Raw genomic sequence first — 10,491 nt, forward strand, 5'->3', positions numbered from 1 at the left:
TAAAATCATTTTAATAACATTAATGTCACATTTTTTTTTAATAAAAACTTCTTTCTTTTAATTTCTTAACCATTAAAGGTTGGTAAAATCGATATATTCCAAGTGCACAAATCGTGAATTTGGGGCCTTCTGCAATTTGTAATATCAAATATAAGTTATATATCAATATTTAATTTATCAGTATAGTTTGTGAAGTTAGCGTTGCTCACACTGAATTAAGATTGAATAACAACTTAATTAAGTTAATGGCTCAAATGTTAATTAAGAAAAGTAAATTATGAGAAATGGAGATGCTACTAAATATATATGCTGAAATCTTAGCAGTATATAGTGTTGAAACACTAAAAAATCTCTATGTTTAAGAATGATATTTTCATTTAAATTCACATGCATGACAGTAATGGGTCACCTGTAAATTCCATTCCAATTCTTAGACGAAGTCATGCAAACATGTGTAAAGGGCGGTAATTAAGTCGGTTGAATTGATCACTCTAAACCCTACAAAAATGTCTAAATAATCTAACATATCTAGATATATATAAAGAAGATACATTAATTTTATTTTTTTACAGTAGAAGATATATTAGTTCAGAAATAAAAAGAGAAGCCGAATATGTCACATATAAAATTGACAGTATTTCTATATGTAAAGACAGGTAATGTATGTGTAGCAGAAAATTAAGATGAGTTTTTAAGTGTACATTCATTGATTCATACTCTTCAATTCCAAACCGGTAGATCTAAAGCCCAGTATCTTTGTCAGAAAATTGTTAAATGCACTTCCTCTTATTGCTAAAAGTACATCCTTCCATTTATTTTTATATTTTCTTTAAAATACTCTTTTTCACAAACTATTTTTTATAAGCTATTTTTGAAAATGAGTAAATGTTCAAGAAATTAATTTTAGAATACATTAAATACATTTCAGAAACTCTTTTTTTAAAGTATTAAACTTTTGATGTTTATAAAAACTTCAGAAGCATGCATTAAATTTCTAGTGATCGAAGATTAGGATACTACTCACAAAATCTTAAGTTTAAAATTTATTATTGTTATTGTAATTTTTTATAAATAAAAAAATTAATTTTTAAAAAATATAATTAATATATGCACAACTCATAAGAATTCGATATTGTTTAGTTATAGAAGTTTTTTTTTTTGAGAATGTTAAATTTTAATACATTAAAAAATTACAGTAGTTTATGAAATGTATTAAATATATAAAATAATATAAATTAAATCTTATATAAATAATTAAACAATTATTTTAAAATAAATTTTATAAATAAAAACGGAGGTAATAATTTTGAGAAAAATATAAAAGTTACTAAAGAGAATACGTTTAACAATTATAGGAGAGTGCATTTAGCAATTAGCCCCTACATCATTGTCCAGTCTATTCTCTTCATGGGCTGGGCTGTACCCACTTCACCATTTTTATCACCAAGAAGATGATACTTTTATTCAACCAATTACATGCCTGGTTAGTGGTTTATGTGTCATCTTTGGTTTTAATCCTTGATTTTAAAATCCATCTTTTCAAATATCCAAAGTCTTTAAAATAATAATTTTCATCCGCTGCAGTTTTAGGTTTAGGAAATAAAGGTTGAATACAGTATTTTAAAAGTACAAGAACAGAAACTTATGATTTTTTATCCGCCTTTATTTCAGGATATCGTGTTACATTTTCAACAACCGTAAGAATATTTTGACAAATTCTTGTATATTTTTAGAAAACATATTTAGTTATATTTTAATATTCTTTAGAATATTTTTTTAAGATTTAAAATAATTTAAAGAAAAATAATTAGAAAAGAAAGTTGTGTTAGAATGTAACTTCAAATGTTCCAATATGAACATCACATTCTTATACCCTTAACATAGAAATAAAAAAACAAGAAACATGATAAGAAAACATTCATAAAAATGAACAATATTTAAGAATAATTTTAAAAAAAATTCATAACAAACATGAGAATATTGTATTATCATGCTCACAATTCCTGAGAATTCATTAACTTTTTTTTTTTCATTATTATTATTTCATTAGTTTCAGTACAAAATTTTCGTCCCCTCATTATAACCCTTCGACTTGCACGGCCTGCAAGAGAATTGACAAATGATCAAATAGCACCTTGGATAGACACACAAGTTCTTTGTTGTCAAAAATCCTAAAGGCTAAATAGCAATACAATAACAATAATAGCTTTATCTGTCACATAAGGTTAAAAGCTAAATAGCAATATTCGTTTAATTTTAATTTGATGATCAACTGTAAGCATAATATCTTATTTTTAAATATATCCCATCTATTGAAAAAAAGAACTAAGTTTTTCCTTTGAAATTACACACATTCTTTAATTTTTTTTTTATCTCTGCACTAACCTTTAATTATTATTTTAAAAAAAATTACAACAACATCCTTTATATATTACATTAACCTTCTTAAAATAAATTGTTTAAAAAAATTACAATGTGGTTCCATGTAAGGAATAAGGATGATATTGTAAACGTCATAAAAACAAAAGGTTATATGATTAAGACCCCAACCCTAAGTAATATCTGGCTCAAAGTGGTGTACTTCACAAATGGCAAAAATACCAGCCAAATTTGATTCATATACAAACTTTGAAGAATGAAGACCGTCCTATAATCCCAAAATGACACAAAACCAAAAACAAAAAGGTTGGAATTATAGGGTGCAGAAACTTGGGTGGAATCTACGTGGCTTTTAGCGGGGTTACAAGAATTTTATGATCATGTATGTAATATTTAGCTAGTGACTACGTCCATCACTATTTACCAAAAAATATTGTAGTTATCGCTCATTCTATATTGCAAGTAGGCAGTGACGGAACATACTGTAATTAAGACAAATGTAAAATCTAAAATAGAGTTATCATGACAGTTTGGAATTCAATTAAATAAGGAAAAATATAATCAGATAATAAAAACACAAAATTCAATCTCTCAGCTTCAACGTTAACTGTTAAGTCTTCCATTTATGAAAGTGTTCCAACACAAGATATTGAACTAGCATTTCTCACTTAAGATGGCTTTGTGGCATAATAGTCTTCATCATAATCCAACTCTTCTTCTCTGCTATGCGATGGGAACCATTCTCATCCTCCAAATAATTTCTCTTACAAACTCTCTATCATTTAACCACCCCTACTTTACAAATGGTGATGTCAAGTGGGAAGGTGATGCTTCAATTCTAAAAGGAGCCATCCAAGTCACTTCCAACACCATGGACCAAAACAACAATTATAGTGTTGGGAGAGTCACAAGTTATAAACAGATGCTCCTCTGGGACACGAACTCTGGAAAGCTTGCTGATTTCACTACTGAATTTTCCTTTGTTATTTTTTCAGATAAGAGTTATTATGGAGATGGAATGGCATTCTTCCTGGCTGATCCTAATCTTCCACTTCTGAAGCACATTAAAGAAGGAGGTGGTCTTGGCCTTGTGGATGGCAACCAAGTGTTGAATTCAACTAAACACCCATTTGTAGCAGTGGAGTTTGACACCTTCCACAATCAATGGGACCCTTCAGGTGGCACTCATGTAGGCCTGAATTTCAACTCTATGAAGTCTGACATAACTAAGCCATGGTTCACAGATATTCAAACATGGAGTGTTTATAATTGCAGCATTGAGTACAATTCAAGCACTCATAATTTGAGCGTTTCATTCACTGCGTACAGTGATGATGAGCAAGTTGAAGAATACATATCATACAAGGTTGACTTGAGAAAGTACTTACCAGGGAGGGTTATTCTTGGTTTCTCAGCCGCAACAGGAAGATTGTATGAGGTGCATACACTGAGATCATGGTCATTTAGTTCAAGTCTACAAAGTGATGACAACATAAATGAGATAAAACCAAAAGCAGCCCCACCAAACTCCAATCCTGTTTCTGAAAAGGAAAACAAGATAGGATTGTGGGCGGGGCTTGGAATTGGTGTAGGCTTGTTTTTGACTCTTTTGAGTTTGTTAGTGCTGGTTTGTATTTTATTGAGGAAAAAGATTAGAGGGAGAAAAGAAGAGTTAGCTTTTGATCTCAGCATGGGTGATGAATTCCCAAAGGGCACTGGACCTAAGAGGTTTGACTATAATGAACTAGTAAGAGCTACAAACAAGTTTGCAGAGTCAGAGAAGCTGGGGCAAGGTGGTTTTGGTGGTGTGTATAAAGGTTATTTGAAGGACTTAAAGTCCTATGTTGCTATCAAGAGGATATCAAGAGAGTCTAGACAGGGAATGAAGGAATATGTGACTGAAGTGAAGGTCATAAGCCAATTGAGGCATAGGAATCTAGTACAACTTATTGGTTGGTGTCATAGGAAGAATGACTTTCTCCTCATATATGAGTTCATGCCAAATGGAAGCCTAGATTCTCATCTATACGGTGTGAAAAGCTTCTTAACATGGAGAGTGAGGTATAACATAGCTCTTGGCTTGGGTTCAGCATTGCTTTACCTACAAGAAGAGTGGGAGCAGTGTGTGATTCATAGGGACATTAAATCAAGCAACATTATGTTGGATTCAAGTTTCAATGCCAAGCTTGGTGATTTTGGTTTGGCTAGGCTGGTGGATCATGAGAAAGGGTCACAAACCACACGTATAGCTGGGACTAGGGGCTATATTGCTCCTGAATATTTCACTTCAGGAAAGGCTACTAAGGAATCTGATATATACAGTTTTGGGGTGGTGTTATTGGAGATAGCCAGTGGAAGAAAACCTGTTGAACTAGAAGCCGAGGAGGGACAGATATCTGTGATTGAGTGGGTTTGGAACCTCTATGGATTGGGAAGGTTCCTTGAAGCAGTTGACCCAAAGTTATGTGGAGAATTTGATGAAAAACAAATGGAACGTTTAGTGGTTGTTGGCCTTTGGTGTGTTCATCCAGATTATTCATTCAGGCCTTCCATAAGGCAAGTGATTCAGGTGCTTAAATTTGAGTCTTCTTTACCTATTCTCCCAGAAATGATGCCTGTGCCAACTTATCTTCCTCCAACAATAAAAGCACTTTTTTCTTCAGTTTCGTCTTCCTTTTGGGGTAGAAGTTAGTGGTAGAGATAGACACAATTAATGTAATAACCATTTTAGTAGTGAACTCTAACACTGATATATTACTATAGCTGACCGTGTTCATCAATTCAAAGTGATTATGTGATAAATGCAAAATTATGCTCCTTGGTAACAAGTTTAAAACAATACTACTATTTGATAAGTTGCTTTGTATTTATTTGTATTTTTGTAGAGATATTTGTTGAGAGAAACATAGTATGTGTTAGGACTTAAGCACATGAGAATAACCCAACTCAAAAGATTAATCTATTAAGTGAGAGGGTTTTCAAATTTAAGTATTACATTGAGCTTCATATTTTATTTAATGCAGTACTTCAAACATTCTGGTCTCCTTTAAGGATTGATATTTATGAGAACTTTCACTTTATCGACACTAACCTAGTAATAGTCTTTTTCTCTTTGAGAGCTTTACTCACCTAGTAATAGTCCTTTTCTCTTTGAAAGCTTCACTCACCTATCAGTGTTCGGTTTGCATCATTATTCAACCTATAAAACTCTCAATGGAAATACTAATTATTAGGATTTAAATACATGAGGAGAGAGTCTATTTCAAAAGATTAGTCGATTAAGTGGGAGAGCCTCAAGGTTTAAATACTATATTGAGTTTCATATTTTACTCAATATAAGATTCCTAATAATATATGTGTGCTTTATAACTTATATTTCTCCTTCTTTTCTAATGATGTAAAACTTTATTTATATGCTTACACTATTCCAATAGATTAAAAAAAATGTGAGATAGAAGGGCTTCGAGGTATCATGGGACTAAGCCATCATGGCAAGTACATTTTCTATTTCTTAAATCTTAATTCGGATGGAATGCTTTGTGTGTCATTTACTGATATATTATACCAATGGATAGTATGATTTCTTAAGTATGTTATCATGTACTAGATTCTTAGTCATGTGAATGTGGAAAATTTGGTGGAGAAAAGAGAAATTTTTTTTTCGGTGATTTGTACTTCCAAGGGAATTAATCTTTATTGGTAAGAAATATCTAATGCAAACCAATTTCTTCTAACTACTATGTTATAGATTCGAACTTTTATCATGTAATTTTTAGAAATTATTTTGTAATGAAAGTAATTTAGGAGTTTTTTTTTTCACCTTAAAATGAAGGCATTTTTGAAGCTTATTATCACTCATTGAATTACAAGCCTCATTCTAATATTAAATAGCATTTAATTTAATTTTTTATTTTCTTTCAAATAATTTTAATTTTAATTTGATTTAAAAATTTTAAATTCCATTGAATCAAATTTAGAATTTTAACCTAATCGATTAAATGATAAATTAAAAATAAAAGTAATTAGATTGATTTTTTTTCAAAACTAATTTAATTCACTAGATCAACTCTAATAGTTGTTAGGGTTATGTTATGGTATTTGTTTTTTGGGGGAGATATATTTATCAAAAAGAGGGTTATCTCTTATTTTTTGAGTGTATCGAGATATTTGCACACACATTTCCACATTAATTTTATATTATCCACTTTGGGCCTACAACAATCATCCCCTCAAATAAAGAATCTAACCTCTCATTCAACAAAATTTATATTGCATTACACTGTATTTTTGTTATTGTTTGTATGTATGAGTTATGAGTTATTGATTGTCACCAAATCTTGTAACATTTCAGACAATCCTGAATGAAATAGATCTAGAGATTATACATAAGTAAGATTGTATGATTGAGGATGACTTAAGAAACTTAATTTGTACTACCTTTACTAAAAAAATGCATATAATTTTTAGTAGCTTATCACTTAAGAGCTTTATAATTAAGTATATGCTTGACTTGAAGTGATTTAAGGATGTGTGACCTTTTGGAAAGTTTCCTAAAAAGTGTATCAGTGAAGACAAAGAACACTAAAAAATTTTGTGTTGGTTTATGGGGATAATCAATGATCCTAAAGGCAATTGGATATCTTAAAAAGGGATACCTACGAATGGTTCTGATCAATGGAGGATTCAGACCAATAAAGAGTTGTATAAAAAGAGTTGTATAAATGTCACTGTGTGAAATATTGTAGAATGCATCCATTGAGATGTCAAATTTGAGGAGTATTACATATGATATTAGAGCATGTCTTCTCCTAGTATGATGTGGTTCGAGGGCGAACCCAACAAAAATTGATGGGCTTGTAACATCTCAGACGCATAAAATGAAAGGAATTTAGAGACTGTAAATGTGAGAGATTGTATGATCGAGGATGACTTAAGGGAATTAATTCATACTACATATACCAACATGTACTTTTCAATAACTCATCACTTAAGAACTCCATAGTTAAGCATCTTGGATAATCTTTTGGGAAGTTTCCTATGAAGTGTGTGAGCAAGGACAAAGCATATTGAAAAGTATTGTGTTGGTTTGTAGAGATAGTCAATGATCTTAAAGGCGACTGAGCATCTCAAAAAGGGATGCCAATGGTGGGTTTTGATTGGTGAAGGGCGATTTAGGGATGAGTGACATTTTGAAAATCCAAGAAAGTGTGTGAGTAAGGACAAAGTAGAAGAAAAAATTTGTGTTGGTTTGTGGGATTAATCAATGATCTTAAAGACGTCCAAACATCTTAAAAAGGACTACCTATGAAAGATTCTGATCGATGAAGAGTTTTAACCAAATAGGAGTTATGTGAAGTGTCATGAAATGTAGCCATTAATTAAGATGTCAAATTTGAGGGATGTTACAAATTCAACCAGCAGTTCTGATACCACTTTTGAGTTATATTTTGTACTTATTTTTTGGTGGGATATATTTATTAAGAGGAACATTATATCTTTTTTTAGTGTATTGGGGTATTTGCACACATCTTCACATTGGTTTGATATTTATCCATTTTTGGTTTACACCTTATGATTTTGCTTTTGATCATCAATCAAAAAACCTTTTGTTAATGGAGTATGTGTATACTTTATAAATTGTTATTTCTCCTCTTATTATACTGATGTGAGACTTTATTTTTATTCCAACAATAATTCCCTAATTACATTGTAGTTTTGTATTATAAAAATAATTAAATGCATGTTTGCTATTGGTTTTTATTTTAATTAAGGACTTGCAATAAAATTATAGCTTTAAAAGTATTCTTTTAAGAAAAGTACTTCCTAGTTACATTTCTTTTTTGTTGTAATGATTTGGCATGTTTATTGACTATAAAAATGAAAAATTCTTAACACTTTATTTCTTTCAAGAACCATATGATTTATGGAATTTATTTTGGTTGATTAAAATGTATGAGTTACTATAAATTTCTTAGTATTAAATTGGATTCATGTAAATTTAAAAAAAAATGATTTAGAGAAGATAAACCAAACAAAAAAAATAATTAAAAATGAAATCATATTTAATTTTTTTTAAGAAATAAAACTTGTTTGGTTGTATAGAAAGTTAGAGGAGACAAATAAACTTGTATATACAATGATATAAATATCCTTAAAGTAAAGAGAAGTGTTTTTTTTTTTTTTCTGGTAAAGAAAAGAGAGTATAAAAAAATAAAGTTGATTGTGTTTTCTTATACAAGAATTAGAAGAGTACATTCTTCTCCCTTTCTTTAATTTCCAATTTAGAAATAATGTCTTTTGTATGCTGGACAACAATAACATCTCTCATCCCTATCTTTTAATGTAGAACTAAACATAAGAAGTAAGAAGAACATATGTTAAAAGAGAACAATCCCTTAAATACATATTTGTACCTAGAGGTTAGTTTCTAGCTTTAATTTGATAGAGGATATCTAAGACAACAACAAAAAAATGATTGTTAGTACATGACAATTATGTATGACTCATGTCACTACTAAATGGTGATTACTTGAGGTAATGTCGACCAAAAGTTATGTAAAAGTAAAAGAAGTTATATATTTATAAAATTAAAATTATGTTTCATTTGAAACTTAACTGTTTATATTATGGTAAAATACTACTCAAGTCAAGTACCTTGGGAGAACCACACCATAAGAGTTAGCCATTGTAGTTGGATAGCCTAAGGCATTATAAACCCTACACTAGAATCCCGTACCATGTATATGAATCCTAACATCACACTATGCTTTTCAACCTAGCTTGTGTCCATACAAATTAGCTATTGTACCTGTCTGAGGGCACACTCGTAGTCTTCTAGGTGGTGATGGGCCGAACGGGAGCTTCCGGTGGATACTTCAGAGGGGGGAGGTACTTATCTTATCGGTCACGTGGACCAACACGTGTCGTTCTGTTAGACACCCACGCGGACTGAAAACCACCCCCACGAACCTCCACGATAACATCGGCTCGGCATACAGCCGAAGGCAGAGAAGAGTTTGCTAGCAACCTCGGCTCGGCTGACGGACGATAAGAATAGCACCATGATGCGTCCCCATGCGCTACGTATCGGCTCGGCCGGATGCCGATAGAGCTTAGATAACCGAACAAATGCCTGTCGGCCCGGTCAACGGCCGAAGACACCCAACAACCCAAGTATTTACATGTCGGCTCAGTAATGATCAGAGCAAATAAGACTCCGGTCGGCGTGCGCGTTGCTGGAAATCAATCGGCTCCCCAAGGTGGTGGGGCGGGACCCATCTCGGGAGGGAAGACTTGTAAATAATGTAAGCCACATCCTTGGCCGAGAGACATCTCGGGAGGGAAGACTGACGGCCAAATACACAATCATGTCGAGGTTGGCAATTGGTTTGGAAAGGATTAGAGGTGTGCTACGCTCGGAATAATTCTAGCTAGTCCTTCAGGCATCACAGTTGAGCAGTCCCTTCGTTTCGGCTTTCGAGCATCCAATAACCAAGCGGAATATGAAGCCTTACTAGCCGGGATGCGGTTAGTAACCGAAATGGGTGTGAAAAAAGTCATATGTTGGACCGACTCGAAGAGAGCCGTTGGGCCAAGCAACAATGCTTGGCCAATCCGACTGTTCCACAAGGCTTGGTTGGACCAAACTTCCTGGCTAACAATGTTAATGCTCAGGATTTTCTGAGCCAAGACTTAACCTCCGAATCAGGTCAAGGAATTTTGAGTCGCATGACCTCGGCTCAGAAATGGAGCTTCTTCTGTGAGTTCCAAGTGCGTGTTGTGGCCTTGGCACAGAGCATTGTGATGGAGTCAAACGGCGAGGCCGATGGACTTCGTCGGCAATTGGCTGAGCAGGAGAAGTCTCTTCAAGAGACGCTGACGGCGCTCACTGACGCCCAAACAGTTAACGGAAAATTTCAGGCCAAACTGGACCGCCGGGGGTGAGTTGCTGACGACCTGGCTCTGAAGGTCCAACGTCTTGAGTTGGCCTTGAAGGAGGAAACAGACAAGGTTGCGATACTAGGCAAGGAATTGGATGCTGAGAAGCTTGCTTTCAGTGCCTATAGGGAGAAGGCGCGCAACAAGGTCCTTTCTCAGCATCAGGCTGGGTTT

General features: G+C 33.1%; 1 protein-coding gene across 1 annotated transcript; it reads left to right on the top strand.

Annotated features, from left to right (window-relative positions):
- The first annotated feature begins 2,826 nt into the window (after positions 1–2,826).
- Positions 2,827–5,564, top strand: LOC109804712 (L-type lectin-domain containing receptor kinase IX.1). Its single transcript, XM_020366538.2, has one exon. It carries the CDS (start codon positions 3,053–3,055, stop codon positions 5,069–5,071), a length of 2,019 nt encoding a protein of 672 aa, XP_020222127.1. The 5' UTR covers positions 2,827–3,052; the 3' UTR covers positions 5,072–5,564.
- Positions 5,565–10,491: the final 4,927 nt, after the last annotated feature.

The sequence above is a fragment of the Cajanus cajan genome, chromosome 2 (genome assembly GCF_000230855.2).
Source record: "Cajanus cajan strain Asha chromosome 2, NIPB_CcT2T_4, whole genome shotgun sequence".
NCBI classification, from domain to species: Eukaryota; Viridiplantae; Streptophyta; class Magnoliopsida; order Fabales; family Fabaceae; genus Cajanus; species Cajanus cajan.

Bases quoted from the DNA above. Each gene is read 5' to 3' on its own strand.
- LOC109804712 (XM_020366538.2), top strand. From the start codon at position 3,053: ATGGCTTTGTGGCATAATAGTCTTCATCATAATCCAACTCTTCTTCTC.